Here is a 17,279-nt window from a genome sequence, read left to right as displayed (position 1 = left end):
TTCTAACACCCACACTTAATATCTACTAATTACTTTAGTTTCATGTTATTGACTTTATCAAGAATCAGTTATGATCTTGTCAAACATAAAACATAATCAAATTCCACTGATTTATGTAATTTCGGTAGGTTCAAGCAATGATCTTATCACTATACAGTATTTGGAGGTTTGATTGACACTGTTTATATATATCGTTGTTGGTTAAGCTGTAGACTCTGTGAGACCCTCTAAAAACTTGCCACCAAATCACCTTTTTGTGAATGTAGATGTCAATGCAACTGACATTTGGTTTTCTCTGGATTGAGAGTGAAAAAGTTAGCCCCATCGTCCTAATTTTTCTCCAAATATTTTTTGCGCTATACAATCCCCCCCCCCAAAAAAAAATTTAAAATAAAAATAAAACTCAATAGAGTTAGGAGCATTTCATTTCTCAGAATCCCTCAAAACATGGCTGTTTTTGAGGATTGTGCTTCGCTTGCCAAAGGAAAGTTGAAACAAAATCCCGGTAAGCCGCAGCTCATGCCAGTTTATCGGGACTAATTGCATAATTACCTCTAACCAATGATCATGGGTAATTGAATACTGGCCATTGACCTTTCTCATAATTTGACCAAGTAACCACTTGACATATGAACAATGAGTTTAATGTCATATGTCGTTGATATCTTCAGATTCATATCTTGTTTAAGGTATTTAACTGTCATATATACTGTCTTATATGTTCTCCTGTACACACTGGCAGATATATTGTTAAATGATCATAGGGTGTGTACGAGTGATATGTCTGTGAACGATTTAGCCTACACACATATCATGTTGGCTGGTCAAAACAGGCAATGCCCAATGAGGCACAGTCTAATGGCCAAGAGGGGAAGCAGTAATCTAATGGACGTGACTAGAAGCAGTGATTTAATAGCCCTGAGAGGAACCAGCGATCTAATGGCCGTGAGAGGAAGCAGCGATCTAATGGTCTTGAGCAGAAGTGGCAGTCTAATGGCTGTGAGGAGCGATCTAATGGCCGAGAAAGGAAGCAGCTATCTAATGTATGTGAGCGGAAGCAGCAATCTAATGGCCGTGAGAAGAAGCAGTGATCTAATGGCTGTGAGGGGAAGCAGTGATCTAATGGCTGTGAGGGGAAGCAGAGATCTAATGGCTGTGAGGAAAAGCAGCGATCAATGGTCATGAGGTGAAGCAGTGATCTAATGGCTGTGAGGTGAAGCAGTGATCTAATGGCTGTGAGGGGAAGCAGTGATCTAATGGCCGTGAGAGGAAGCAACGATCAATGGCTGTGAGGGGAAGCAGCAATCCAATGGCCATGATGTGAAGTGAAGCAGCAATCTAATGGCCATGAGGGGAAGCAGTGGGCTGCCTGCTCTTATCTGGCAGGAAATTAGAATGAAATAGAGAACATTACACAAGTTAGAGGTCTTGTAACCTTGCTTATTGAGGGTGCCACATGGTTGCTCATATTAGTATGTATCATTTCTAGGTGTTTAAGAGCATCAGCAAGATAACAGGTGTTTGATGGGAAGTCATTTTACCTTTCACCAGCTTTCCTCACTTCATAACCAGAAACAGTGATCTCCTCTTGGCTTGAGAAAAACATACTGATTGAACGTGGGCAAGAATACACTGAACCATCACACTTAGGACTGTTGTGAACCTGACAATGAAAAACTTAGAGTTTATTATTTCTTAAAATTAAAGCAAACTACTTAAAAGAGGCAAAATAACGTGTTTAATTCCAGCACCTGTTAAGATTCATACTGTTTTTTTATTTATTCAATGTACAATAAGACATCAGCTTGCTTAAGTGAAAAATAAAGTGGTACAATAAAATATATTTCTAATTTTCAGCTTTGCAGATATATACTCAATCTAGTTTCAGGCCATATAGAAAGGATTACTATTGTGTTTTCTGTGTACTGTTCAAAGTTCAGCAGCAGCTCCTTACCTGAGGGTAGGAAGGCGCATGCTGATGGGTCCCTGCTTCATTGTCCCCAACCCCAGCCAGGTCCTAACACTTCACTAGTTCACATAGTTCACATATGTTGGGTCTGGTGTAGGTGCAGTAGCGGTGACATTAGTGTGCATACAGAAGAGCTTGGCTTCTATGAGCTCCATTGTCTCCAGCCTATATGAGCTGGCTAGGACTGTGCAAAAAGCAGGGAGTGGCTTCCTACAGCTTAGAGGGAGGAACACCTCCCAATGAGACTGCCTGTCAAACAGGTGACTGACAGGTAGTAGGGTGGCCAATCCCAGGATCGGCGGGATCCCAGGATTTGGCCCCCAAAATGCCGGGATTTCGGGATTAGACTGCAAATGTGCAGTCTAATGCCGGGCAGCGTCTGAGCACTCAGATGCTGCCCTGCTTCTCCCATACCTGGCAGTGCAGCACTGCGCAGCGTGACCATGCTGGGCAGGGCACAGCCATCCACCCGCCCACCCAGCCTTCCCGGCTCCCGGCCACCCAGCCACCCTGCCGTAGGAACTCGCCTACCAAGCCGGCAACCCAGCCGCCCTCCCACCCACCCACTCAACAACCTGGCTCCCGGCCAAATGTAAGCAAATATGCGGGCGGCTAGGGTGTTTTTTATTATTAGGGAAGCCAATCCCGGGAATCTCGGGATTGAGCATTTTTCAATCCCAAATCCCGGTATTGAAAAAATGCCCCAGGATTGGCATCCCTAACAGGTAGGACTTCCAATAGGAAGTCACTGCCAGTCACACTGAAGCCAGAGCAGTCTCATGGTTTACATCTGGCTTCGCAAATGATGAGCAGGGAGGCAGATTTTATTGGGAGGTCAGAAGTCCTGTAGCCCATTGGTGAGATCTGCAACTGTGAGGCTGTACATAAAATAAATGCATACAACTGTGAAGCAAGGTGTGTGGCAGTAGTAAGATTTTTTGTGGAATATTCTAAATACAATAGGCTTATGTACACGAAGAATATGGTGTTGGTGATACGGTTAGTAAAGCTTCTAAAATGAAGTGCTGGTGTTACCCACAGCAACCAAGCAGATTCTATCATTTTCTAGGAAGCAAAAGAGAAATGACTTGGAAATTCTTTTCATTTTAGAAGCTTTAGTAAATCTACCTCTTAGGGGGGAATTCAATTAGACAATTAAATTTAACAGGTGTGAAAAAGGATGGTAGCCTTGTGCTTCAAAATCCCTACTTACTGCAGCCTGCGGGCAGCCTTTGAAAAATCCCTGGGAATCAATTAGTCTGCAGAAAATAACAGCAGTTAATTGAATTCCCCCCTCAATTAGCTAAGCAGTTTGTAGACCAGAGACAGACCTGATTGCTGCTGTGCAAATTTGCAGAGGTCTGCAATCATATAGCTGCAGCCCAGACAGAGTGAAATCCCGCTCCGTGCAAGTCTGAGAATGACTCTCTAATGGATCGCTGAGCTGCACATCAATTCTCAACTCACTCATCATTGAATGATTTCCCCAGTCTATGCAAGTGTGTCTAACTGAGAACTTTCCACAAAGTCTTCGACAGACACGGGTTGATCGAGGCCAGAAAAAACATTGCACGTCCTCCCTGAAAATGCCTGGGCTCATCTGCATTTTTACTGACACTCAGGGCCGCCAATAAGGGTGTATGGGTAAAGCTGCACCAGGCCCCGGCTTCTGGAAGGGCCCGGGCAGCTCATTTTGCCCACCGCAACCCCCCTGACTGCCTCCGCTGCGCTGAACAAAGCAGGTCCCAGAGCACAGGCTTATTCAGCCCAGGATGCCGGCAGCCAATTAAACTGGATATTAGTCCCGGGTCTCAAAATTCCTGATGGCGGGCCTGCAGACACTCATAGAAACCGGGCAGTTACCACCCCCAAACGGCGACTTCCTGTCTTTGGGATGACAGTGGTCAATTCACTGTTATGTTGTGTGGCTGGAGTAGGACTGGAAACACTTAAGGCTCAATTATGTGGGAAAACCATATAGAAATGATTCAGCTAAATGTCATATAATTCTGTAGGATAGTTTTGAAAACTGTGTTCATCTGTATATTTGATTACTGTTATCTACTTTCTGCCTGTTACACAACTTTGGTTATGTCTACTTACCCAAATAGTATACCTAGGTACCAGATTGCTGCAATCTCTGGCAAATATATAGGAACAGTTTCCCGGGAAGTAAAAATAGATACCATCAAATGTCTCAAAATGGTATTGACCCCAGGTTCTGCAGATGGCATCTCTCTCCTTGCCAGTGTTGGGTACTGTGAAATAGACATCATATAGAAATTGATACAAACTTCATATACATCATTTGTAAAGATTATTTTAAAATGGGGGTAAGTAGGGTGTATTATATTAGTTGTAAAAGTTGCAATGTTGACTTGCAGCATATCAACATTGACTACATTGACATTCATTGTGTCGACCGTGATGAAATGTCAACATGATTAGAATGTCTACAAAACATGAGTCCAAAAGTGACATCAGCATAACACCCTGTGGCACTTCTGGTGGCAAAAATAACTAGTTTTAACCTCTGACTCCAATCCGTAATCCCTTTCCCTAGTGCTTACCCTAAACTTCCCTCCCATAGCACAACCCTAAAGCCCCGTACACACGGAGGAGATATATTGCTCAGCAATATATTTTGCTAGCAATACATTGCTGAGCAATATATTGCTCAGTGTCTCCTTTTCATCAGCGACCAGAGATGGTCACTGATGAAAAGGAACCTCTGCCGGGGGAGCCACAGTGGTAATCAGCTGGTCACAGGAGCAAGCTCCTGCGACCAGCGATTAGAATGGGGCTGAAAACGGGAGCACGCACCCGGCGATTTATCGCCGGGGCACACTTCCATCACTGGCAATATGGTCGCCAGCGACCATATTCCCAGCGATTTCAGCCCCTATCGCCCCCGTGTGTACACAGGGGAACACTCAGAATGTCAGAATTCCACGTCAATATTTAAAATGTGTTATGTTTATGTTGACATTCTGCACAAACTGACATACAGTAATAAATGTAAAAATATTTTAAAATGTTGACATTTAGATGTAGACATTATGACTATATTGCATTAACCACTAGATAGATAGATAGATAGATAGATAGATAGATAGATAGATAGATAGATAGATAGATAGATAGATAGATAGATAGATAGATGGAACCCCATAATCTAATGGAGATAATTAAAAATCAATTAAACCTAACACTTGTCCATGTGTTTCAAAATATTGCTGGATTAAACTGGATTTTGCTTTATTTCTTGGAGGGGCATTTTCTATCTTAATTAGCTACATTCTGCACTTTCATCCACACACATATAAAGACACATATAAAGAGCCTTGGGGTTTAAGGCATAAACATACAGTATGTTCACTTTGCTACTTTGCAACCTTGCAGTTGACACCCCAAAATGCCATATTTCACAGAAATACAGATCAGAACAGGACGGATATACACAAAAATCTGTAAATTAGTTTCTATGTCATTTGTATCTGTACTAACAAATCCATCTGACTCAGAATTAGATTGTACCAGATATATTTATTAAAGGTCGATTTTAAACAATCTTGAATTATTTCAGATCGCTTAAAATCAATAAATCGATGTTGGGTTTTCAGGGATAAAACACATTTATGAACATTTAAAAATGACTGAAAAAAATAATCTTGTAATAAATGTGTTTTAACCATGGAAGCCCAACATAGATTAAAGTCTATTTTAATCGATCTAAAATTGATAAAAATTCCTTCAAATTGACCTTTCATAAATATACTCCAATCTGTATCTAGTAAATTCCAGGAATAAATACTGTATGCTTAGGATTTTATAAGGAGATTCAGTACCTTCAGAAGAATGCTTCATGTTTCTACAGCATCACAACTAGTGAAATGCTCCCCACCCAACACCTCTTGTCTTTCCTTAATACTTTTCCAACTCCTCACTGCTTTTTTATCTCCAGTAGAATCTGTGACAGAGAGCTTCTCCACACATGCTGAAAATACCTGGAGGTTTGATCTGGAGTTTTCATTATGACTCAAATTACACTGGCCAACAAAAAAAAAATTAAAAGGATATTTCAATGAATTAATGGTAATTTGATGGTACTGACTCCAAATATGCCATTAGTTTTCCCATATTGGCTCTAGTTTTTGAGATATTGCATATACCCTGAAATTGAACATTCCCCATAAATGCTTTAGACCTTCTTGTCTTAGCAGATGTGTTTTGATATTCATTGTGTTCTTACTTAATCTGAAACTTTTAGTTACTTAGTTAGGTGCAAATACGAGCATAAAAGTACACTTTCTTCACAGTCACTTGGACAGATTTGCAGTTAATTTAGGCATTTATAGTGAGGAGAACGGTGAGAGATTTCACCAAGACATAAAAGTGATGGAGGAAAGGTACCAGGGTAGATGGGACAGGAATATGATGGCTGACTACTGTTGGGGTCTTATGCGTGACTGTGAAGATCACTCTTATAAAAGAAAATCATACAAGCAGCGTTTTTTAAAGCAATACATGTTAAATGTTTACCATGTTTACAGTATATGTTGTTTCATTAAATAAATGTATTTATTTAACGAAACAACATATAAACATGGTAAGCATGGCATGGCATATTTGGAATCAGTACCATCAAATTACCCTTAATTCATTCAAATATCCTTGACTATAGAAAAAATATGTTTTGTTGGCCAGTGATATTCATTATGAGTATATTGAGTTTCATTTGAAGAGATTTGTAGTAACTTCTGAATGCTAAGCAACACTGTTCTGCATGTACAGAATGTAATACATGTATTACTGTACTTCATTGGGTACCCAATTATCTAAAAAAATAGAGCCAATCTGCAAAACTAATGTCAGATTCAGAATCAGCACCCTCAAATTACCCTAAAGAGACTCAAAAATAAAAAGTGTTATCTATGTGTTAACTGTGAAATAGTATAGTTCGGCTTTGGACAATGTTGAATAGTTTGTGAAATCTTCACACAATGAGGTACCGGTATATATGCACCCACCACATCGGTCTCTATTACTACTGGCTTTACTTACGGTAATAGATGCACTGACCCTAGTCAGCTGCACCTAAAAAGACCTAAGTCACACACCACATGTGGTCACGGAAAAGGTCACAAAGTATTATTTCCACTACACAAAGAATTTACTCATCTAGATAAATTCTTATTTAATGTCTTAAAGGTAGTGATATGTGTTGTACTTTGGAATGACAGGTTCACGCTAAGGACATTAGAATAAGTTTACGATATTTGTTATCAAATTTTTGATATTCAGGGGTAGATGTATGAAGCAGTGATAAGGGAGGAGAAGTGATAAAGTGTCTGGTACTTTATCAATGGCCAATCAGCTCCTGACTGTTAAGTTACAGGCTGGGTTTAAAAAGGAACAGTTAGGAGCTGATTGGCTGGGGATAAAGTACCAGGCACTTTATCACTTCTCCTCCCTTATCACTGGTTCATACATCTACCCCTCAATAACATCACTGACAACAGTGTAATGAGTAAAGTGATCAGGGCTCAGTACCATACCATATTGGCATCTGCTTCCTTTTGCCTGAAAGGCTTCACAATCACATGAACCAGCTTCTGTACAAAGTGCTCCGTTAAGGCAATCATGTGGGCAGGAATCTATAATTAAGGACAAAATCCATATATTATTGTACTAAAATATATGCAGTATATATTTATAGTGGCTTCAAAAGTGTTCAAACCCTTAAAAAGGAAATAGAAGGCTGTTTTATGGTAAACTATTAAAAGTCAATTTTTAAACTCATAATTCATTTGTTTTTTTGCAGATATTTTTAACCACTTAATTATATATTTTTCCAAAAATGTCCCCAGAATTGTCAATGTTTTTTAAAATGATCAAATTATGTAAATAATAGCCATTTAATCCAAATTCAGTATAATTTCAATAACAAATATGCAGATTTATTAATTCAATATACAGAATAAGGATTACATATTTAAATGCGACAAAATGTCTCTAACTATATGAAATATAATGCCATCAATCACCACTAGCTGGAAGGGGAGAAAACAGTGGGGTAGTTACGTCTGATGTGTCCACATCAGGCATCTGGTTACATGAAACTGTGCATGCTGGTTACATGAAATGACACATGCTGCTTGCACAAGTTTTCAACCCCTTGTACTGTGGAAGATCAAGTCTACACAGATGGAAGATACTGCTCTAACAACTGGCTTTCAATTAGGCTCACATTTTGAATTATTAAAAAAGAACAGCTAACATGGATAAATGCCACTCTAATTGATATGCGTGAATATACCTTCATAATGTTGACAATAGAATGTCCACATCTGAGTTGTTCATGAGTTTAGGGCTAAGTTTAGGCTGCAGTAAGGTTTGGGTTAGAGTTAGGCTGTGGTTAGCGATAAAGTTAGGCCAATGCAAATCCACATGGTTGACATGCTAACTGATAGTGTATAGTGTGTTATAGAGAATCAACTGGTGTGGACTTTACACACCCAAAGCAGAGAGGCTAGTGGTTCCCAAAGCCCAATAGAGTGATAATACAGTAGATACAATTATGTATATTATACAACATCTATTTACCATATGTTGTATAATATACATGTATATTTATATACATGTACTGTATATCATTTACTAAGTTGAAACGCTTTGACAAATTGATAACTTCAAATCTATATAGTTACCAAAAGTATATTACACACTGTAACACAAAATCATATATTTTAAATAAACTACTACATACACTTATGCAATGTTTCCTTTTTTATAGCTTATATTGCTGAGCAGTGGGACACCAGCATAAATCTACAATAATGTAACAATATTACTATAAAGGAGTTGTAATCCTTCATTCAAACAGAACCTTAGAAAAAGTTGGAAAGGATTTTTCACGTTGTTTTATTTGAATATATGTATTTATTTTTTAATTTTAGTTATTGTTAAGCAATATTGTCCAGGAAAGTATAAAATCGACAACTTTTATTTTTGTTCAAGAATAAAGTGTCATAATAAATTCAGTTTTAAGAAAAACTATCCCCCATACCCTGTGTATATTTGCCCTGATTGATCACTGTTGCTTACATGGTAGTAGCAGCGATAACACTAGTATGATAATGCAGCAGAAGGTGTCAAGCCTCCTACATAAATTTTACTGATGGGATCTGTTTCCAGAACAATTGGCCAGCTGCATGACCAATGCGGTGGCCCCGGTTGGGCCACCACAATATCTAACTGACGGAGATACTTTCCTCCACTGCAACAGCAGTGGCATACCTCTTATCCAGCAGCCATCCTCACTGGACCTGTACTTTGTGGCAAACAAAGCAACTTTGTCCACATATGAATTGCCCCAATAGTCTGCTAAAGTAGATGCATGAAATACCATTTCTGGAGGTTATAAAAGCATGATAACAAGAGTGATATTATTGATGCTTCATACAGAACAAAATACCATACCTGCTCTCGGGACATTAGATTCACTATGGAGCCTACGGGCTCCAGAGAAAAGAGTTCCATTGTCCTGTAAGAGAGAGATAAAATCATAAATATCCAATTTAAGTGCTGATGTACCTACCGTTTTTATCCCCATACTGTGTGCACCTAATTTTGCAAGTTACCCTAATGTCCCAACATTTGTAGAACAGACTACCTCATTCCTCTATATGGCTTCTTCACACCTACCACTTCCATCTGAAAAATTATGGCAACATATCCATTGATGATAACTTAGGCAATCAAAACTCAATGACAATCACTGATCTTTTTGTCTTAACATTAACATAGATTTTATGCCAAAGCATCCACATTTCATACTACTCAAATGGGTACTTGTTTCCTAGCACGGCGCCCGCCGTGGTAGATCGCATACCTTAAGTTAAGGTAACTTAAGGTATGTGATGGACGCGATTTTCTGTCAATTAACTGGCTTTATTGCCGGCAATGAGAAAATTGCGATGATCGCGTCCATCGCATGACATTATAATGGCATGCGATGCGACCGACGCGATTTTACATAGGGCTCAATGTTAAATTAGCTTTCAATGTTAAAATCGCGTTGATCGCGTCCATCGCATGCCATTATAATGGCATGTGATGCGATCAACGCGATTTTACATAGGGAACAATGGGAAATGGGGCAATGGGCCCAATTTTTGATTGTATATGCACCGTCATGGGTTTTAAATATGTGAAATTCCCCCCATTGTTAACGCGTATTGACTCGCTAAGCAGCGTACATATGCTGCTTAGCAAGCCCTCTAATGCTGCCTGCCGGGGGAGCAATTGCCCGCCACCACCGCCGTACAAACATCCCCGCCGCCATGCGAATGGATGTTTAGCATAAACATCCATTTGCACGGAAGCATATGGGGCAAAAATCATTTGATGGTTGCTGACCATCTAATGATTTTCCCCCTGTTTTCAAATATAAGTCATTCTTGACTGACCAATATTTGTGGCCTGCGGCTCTGAGAATGGGGCAGGCAGCTGACTTCCTGTGATGCAAGCCGCCTGCCCCCTGCCTCCTGCAGGCATCGGACCATTTGCATACCTATCAGTGGCAAACGCAGGATTTTTAGACGGGGGTTTTCAAATGTAATCCAAAATCTCCCACTCTGCAGCACATTGGAGTAAGCATTGGAGCCTTGGGGAGCGGTAACAGACATGAAAATTGGTCTAATATAAGCTGTTTCAAACATTTAAATAGCATAAGTGGTCAGGAAAAGGTTAAACATATAATAAATAAATGCACAAACATAATAGAACCAGTACTGTACTTTCTAAGCTCACAATCTCCCACTACATGATAAGGCTCCTGTCTCTTCCTCCTGGCAGCTACTCTCTGGTCCACTGCAATATTTGAGGGCTCAGATCCACACAGTAAATGTGGTAGAAGAAGCTGGTACACTGGGCATGTGCAGCAGCTCAGCTCTGTCCCTTACACTGCATGATGTGGTGGCAGCTCTATGGATCATATATATATACCATAATTTAAGGCACTTGCCAAGAGGAAGGGGGTTTCTGGGCAACCAGAACCCCCCCCCCCCCCATGCGTTTGCCTATTCCATGGGAACACCCAGCGTTTTCAAGGGGATGCCCATAAAACCCTGGGCGCTCCCATGCGCGATCCTCCGCCATACTCAACCAGGGACAGGTGTTTTTTATAGCCAAAAGATCAAAGGAAATAAATGAACTTAAACAAGCCATGTCACCATAGTGAGAAGGGATTTACTGTAAATTGAATTCTGAATCAACTCTATATCGCTCCACTTTTTCACTTACAGTATACTCCACTAAACTTCTACATCAGGAACATCAGATTGCCAATACATGTACATGACAACACCTAATGGCTGAAAACTACACTTTTTTAAGTCATCTACACCAAACCTACTCCAAAAAAAGTAACTTTTGAGCCATATACATGAAAACTTCCTGCTGATGGGATCCCATATGGCAGAGATCACTCTCCAATTTCAATATCATTCCTGATCCCTCAGGCATGGTACCTGAGACCTAATTCAGACTTGACTGCAGGGCTAATTTGTTCTCAAATTGGCAAAACCATGTGCACTGCAAATTTAACATGTGCAGAGAGTTAGATTTGGGTGGGGTGGGTTCAAATCGAAATCTAAATTGCAGTAAAAATAATAAAACAGGCAGTATTTACCTTGAACAGAAATTAAATAACTCACCTAAATCTAACTATCTCTGTACATGTTACATTTGCCCCACCTGCCTTGTACATGGTTTTCACATTTTGAGAACAAATTTGTCCTGTGATCAAGTCTGAAATAGGCCCATGGTCACTAAATTTATCAAAAGCCTCAAACAGAATCAACATTTGAGGATTATTTGTCTACAAATTACTTACCTGACGATTCCAGGATAACCTGTAGGAAGCCTAAAAATGTGTATTTAAAGGGAAGCTTATACAACTAGTATTGCTTATCAATGATCACTATATTATCAACAATCTTTTAGTTTTATCAGGAAACAACTCTTAGTACAATATAAAAGTAAAGATAGCGGAGATTCCAGAAATTGTGTACCAAATTACATAACATAACTCATCGCCTATCTTCATCTTACCAAAACTAAATAACCCAATTTTATAGATTTCTACAGTATCTTGCCAGCATAGTCTATCAGAAAATTAATTCCAAAACAGAAGAGTAACACCCCATTACCTTTATAGAACTCAAAAGCAACAATTTACCAAACTGCAAAATTCCAAGTGATGTTAAAACGATTTTCATTTGGTCTAAATACAAAAGGCTATGGGGGAAATTTACTAAGATGTGTATTGTACTTCACATTAGATGTTGCTATGGGCAACCAATCAGATCCTGTCTACTATCTTCTAGGGTGCTAAATACATAAGAAGTAGATTCTGATTGGTTGCCCATAGCAACATCACATGTGAATTACAATACACATCTTAGTAAATTTCCCCCTATAAATCCTCCTTTCTACAGAAACAGAAAAGGTGTATAATAGAATAGACTGATAAAAAGATTGCTCAAGCATAGACGTTTGGGACACACCAGTATATCAAAATGTTGTCCATTATGACAACAAATTCTGATGACAGGTACATAATCAAATCTGTTCAAAATTTCTCATGGTACAAATCAATGATCCCACTATCTGCTATAATTTACATTTTTTGTGTGGAAGCCTTACCAAGAGCAATACAAGAAAATATATCTCTGGGATCTGTGTTGTGAGACAGAATCCAATACAAATTATTATGGTCCCATTTGACCTTTGGTTATTATAAAGAACACAGTGCTCTCTTTGCCAATCTTATTGATCTTATTGATCACATTTTAATGCACCCCTCTCATATCAAGGACGTAGGAATCAAAATATATAACGGTACTTGTTTCCTAGCACGGCCACAAATCTTGGCCATCGGGGGTAATTTGAGTGGCCTGCGACGCGACCGATTTTTCCATTGAAATGCATTGAAAACAGTGAAAAATCGGGTCGGTCGCGTCGTGTGCACCTAAAAATGCTTAAATGGTCCAGACGCGATGCCCCCGATTTCCCCATAGGGAACAATGTTAAATGCCTCAATTTACCCGCGATGACCACGATTTCCCATAGGAAACAATGTTAAATGGATCAATTTACCCAAATCAGCATAGGGAAGAATGGTAAATGGGCCAGAAACCCCAAAAAAACCCACAGAGCAGTGGAATGTCCCCCCAAAAGTAGTTGACGCCACCCCGCCATCAACGTGAACCCGAAGCGTGGCGAGCGCAGCAAGCCCGCGAGGGGCGGCGGTACGCGTCCTCCGACCTTTTCATGCCCTACTATCCACGTTGGCGTGGAGTTGAGAATAGAATAGTGTGGCGAGCGCAGCGAGCCACCGAGCCCGAAGCGTGGCGAGCGCAGCTGTTGGGGTGCATATGACTAACACATTTCTAAATGTATTACCAGACACAGGAGTTAAAGTGAGGGGGGACAGAGTGGAACTCCAGGAGTTCCGCCACCTCTAATGGTGAGGTGGAACAATTTAATCTCCACATTGGCCCTGAACAGTATTGTAATTCTCACAGAAAAGCTTTCTAGTTTGCAGGGGGGTGCCAAAAACCTTACCACTGGCCCTGTCTCTGCCTAATGGGGGTAGGGGAGGGGGGGATAATGAGGTGGCATAGAGAAATGAGTTTCCCCACCTTAATTTAGTAATTAAAAGTATTGTGTCACTATAGAAGCACAATCATCAAATCCCTGTGGATTGTAGCTCTATTATTCCCATTGTTATTACTGATACTATAAAAAATGTATGGCTCTAAAACACCTTTGCTCACTAATATCACCTCTAACATTACTTATATGTAATATACAATATATATTCAGTTTAGAAATATTGGTGTACATCAAAACTTCCCAGAGTCAGCAAGCTTGTGGAGGTCCAGGGCTGGATTAAGGGCCCAATGGGCCTGGAGTTTAAAATGTTCAAGGGCCTATTATGAGAAGGGGAGGCAAGTAGAACCCATACACTATAATTCCAAATGTCTACCTGAATATATAAAAGTGCAAAAATTGCATTTTTGTGTGGAAAATAGGAATGCAGTTTTAATACCCATGATTTATGGCAGACCGTGTGGACAGCTGTCTTGTGATTACCATGCTGCCATAATGATGGGCCTATTTTTATGTAGAGGCCTGGAGCTGCAGCTCCAACTGCCCCATTGTTTATCTGGTCTTGGCTAGGTCCATACCAGTACTTTTAAGATTATACATGCTTAATAATTCATGGGGGCAAAAAGACTCAAATACATTCATATGAAACGTTATTTAGGGAAAAGAACTGAAATAAAAATAATATCATGAATAATATCTTGAATTGTGTCATTACATGTCTAGTGCTTAAATGCAAATTACTTTACCATTTAGGGCGAAATGTAATAGATTGCGATTTTTAGACGTGCGATTTTTGGTAAAAACCGTCTGAATTCACACATTTTCCAAAAATTGCTCATTTTCCAAAAATTGCAGGATGCAGGATGCGAATTGTTGTAAAATTCACACATTTTGACATGTAGATTTTTGGTCGCACTTCAATTCACATCCAGATGTTTTCCCATTATAAAGTATAAAACTCACATTTTATTATGTATTATAGGGTGCGTTTTTTGTTAAACATTACCAAAAATTGCAAAACAAATAGACCAAGTTCAGGCTGACAAGTTTGACAGAACCATGCACAGATCAGTAAAAATAAAATTTGGGAAAAAACGACATGGGGTCCCCCCCTACTGATCATCCCTGGGCTCATTGAACTGTTCCTGGTTTCAAAATTAAAGGGGAAAAAATGTGAAGGGTCCCCCGCATTTAAGAAACCATCACCAAGCTCTTGGACCGGTCCTGGCTTCAATAAGATGGGGGACAAAAACTGGGGGTACACCATATTTTGGAACCAGCACCGGGCTCCTATAGCCAGTGGTGTCATGCCACAGCCAGGGAACACTTTCTACTTAAAGTACCCTGGCTGTCACATGTGCACCATGTCTGGTCAGCCCTGGACAGAGTACCTGGTGGAGTGGGGACCCCGCTAATAAAGGCCTCCCCAGACTTCCCCCTTCTAGGACTGAAGCCCGGGGCTGTCCCCGGCATCCCAGGTGTGTGAAAACAAGAAAAAACACATTCCTTTTTACAGGAGAACTACAAGACGCTTGAGCGTCTCAGGCAGAAGGAGCGATTCTCCGCCGGCACCCACATGATCGCCTCTCCACCAGCATCCGCCAGCACAGGGGATCTAGAGGTTACCGGCGCTGTGTGAGAGGCGCTCACTAAGCTTGCCACGGATGCCGGGGACATAGCTGCAGCTCATGGGGACAGTACGGTGACTACACTGCCTGACGGGGACACTATGCTAACTACGCAGGGCTGCAGCGGGGACACTACGCTGACTACGCTAACTACGCAAGGCTGCTGCGGGGACACTATGCTGACTACACTAGGCAGCCGTTGGGCTAAGCTAACAACGTAGCTTAGGCTGCCGCCGTGAAACTACACATGTACCGAAAGGGTTACATACAGTACATTGGTGGCTATAGAGTTGGGCTGCTCTCCCACTGGCAGTTGATATTGTTCCACAATTTGAATTTTTGGAATATACATAACTAACAAACTAATAAAACAAGTAAAAAGGGAACAGGTCTCCAAATTTTCAGCCAGTCATAAATAGCTTTGCATAGTTTCCATAGATTGCTACAATGAAAAACTATCCCCATAATGGTCAGTCCAGTGCTGGGGCCTAGATAGGTGGAAAGCAAAAAATAGTGTCCTTCTGTCTCCCAGATACCATCCACTTTGCCTGGATACCCTTGAGTTTGTAATACACAGTAGTAACACAATCTATGAAGTATAAATACTGTATGACTTAAAATATGATCATTTCACCGTAAGTAAACTTTGGTGCTCACTTTTCCCACAGCAACACATATACTATAGCAGAAAGTCACCACAATATATGAATTGATCTTACAATGACTAAAATACTGTAAATATATTGTTCACAGAGTATATGAAGGTTTTATTAGCTCTTGTGTGACATCAATTTGCTATTCATTATTTAAATCATGTGAGTTACTATACATATAAAATGCTGTGTATACAGTATGGTATGCCATTGTATGTCCTCATTTGAACAGACTTAAATAACACTAAATGCAAGAAAGAAATAATTAAATTACCCTAAATTATTTAAAAAAATAATGTGTGCCATAGTAAAATTGCAGAATCTTACTACCTCAGAATCAAAGGGTGACAACCACCCAAAAATGCCCTAAATGTACATAACATTTGCATATCTATACGAGCAAATAACTGCGTGCCACACAAATACTGCAATTTGAGTCACTTCGTGGCATTTCTTAGCCATTCCAGCATACCAGCAAGCATAATTTATTAACCCTTTGAGTGCCACGTGAATTTGTCAAAATAGGTGTCAACGATTGTCAGGCAAACATTTTTATTCATCACAATGGCCTAGAATGTTTACCTTATATAGGAAATATAATCTTTTTCTGTGCAACACTTTTTATTTGAATTTATATAACACATGTGAGCGAAGCTGGCATTTTGCGCTTCACACAGAGATGTTGGCACTCAAACGGTTAATACAGTGCGGAAAGAAAATTTGTATATTAGAGCTATAACCATCATGATGATACTTACAATACATCAAATATAAGCAGGTATCCTATTACCCCCATTAAAACATAGGGAGCAGAAAATGGCCATTTTTTTATTTTATCCCAATATTTCGCCTTTTCGAGGCTAATTAGAGAGCAATTAGCGATCACAGGTAATAGGATATCCCCCTTAGTGTACCTCCACATCCTTTTCGCCTTATGCATTTGCAAACTACCAATCCGCAGTGATGAAGTCTTTTGCATTTTTGAAATAGTTCTTAAAATGGTCGTCGCTATTATCATGGCAGTATCTAGTGGCGCGTATATCCTAATGTCCTACTTGCATACTTTAAGAAAAAGCATGTCATTGAGATTGTGAAGGTGGCTTCTAGAAGAGAGGACATGTACTGTAACATATGAGATGCGTGTCATGAAATGATTTATAGCACATCCAAATGTAGATGAGCCCCAAAGCACTTAGGGGCAGATGTATTAAGCTTTAACAAGAGAAAAATCCAAGGGTGATAAGGAGAGATAAACGTCCGGCCAATCACCTGCTAACTGCCATGTTACAGCCTGTCTTTGAAAAAAGTCAGTAAGGAGGTGATTGGCTGGACGTTTATCTCTCCTTATCA

General features: G+C 40.0%; 1 protein-coding gene across 1 annotated transcript in view; it reads right to left on the bottom strand.

The window, feature by feature from the left end:
• Window positions 1-17,279, bottom strand: part of OTOGL (otogelin like) — a 205,333-nt gene that overhangs the window by 170,950 nt on the left and 17,104 nt on the right. Inside the window, 4 exon segments of the mRNA XM_083182312.1 lie at window positions 1,542-1,663; window positions 4,073-4,227; window positions 7,528-7,626; window positions 9,452-9,515. Of these exon segments, the coding sequence (XP_083038438.1) occupies window positions 1,542-1,663; window positions 4,073-4,227; window positions 7,528-7,626; window positions 9,452-9,515 (440 nt within the window).

The sequence above is a fragment of the Crinia signifera genome, chromosome 4 (genome assembly GCF_055691185.1).
Source record: "Crinia signifera chromosome 4, ASM5569118v1, whole genome shotgun sequence".
Classification (NCBI taxonomy): domain Eukaryota; kingdom Metazoa; phylum Chordata; class Amphibia; order Anura; family Myobatrachidae; genus Crinia; species Crinia signifera.
Note: the sequence above shows the minus strand (reverse complement) of the source record. Positions and strands in the feature narration are given on the sequence as shown.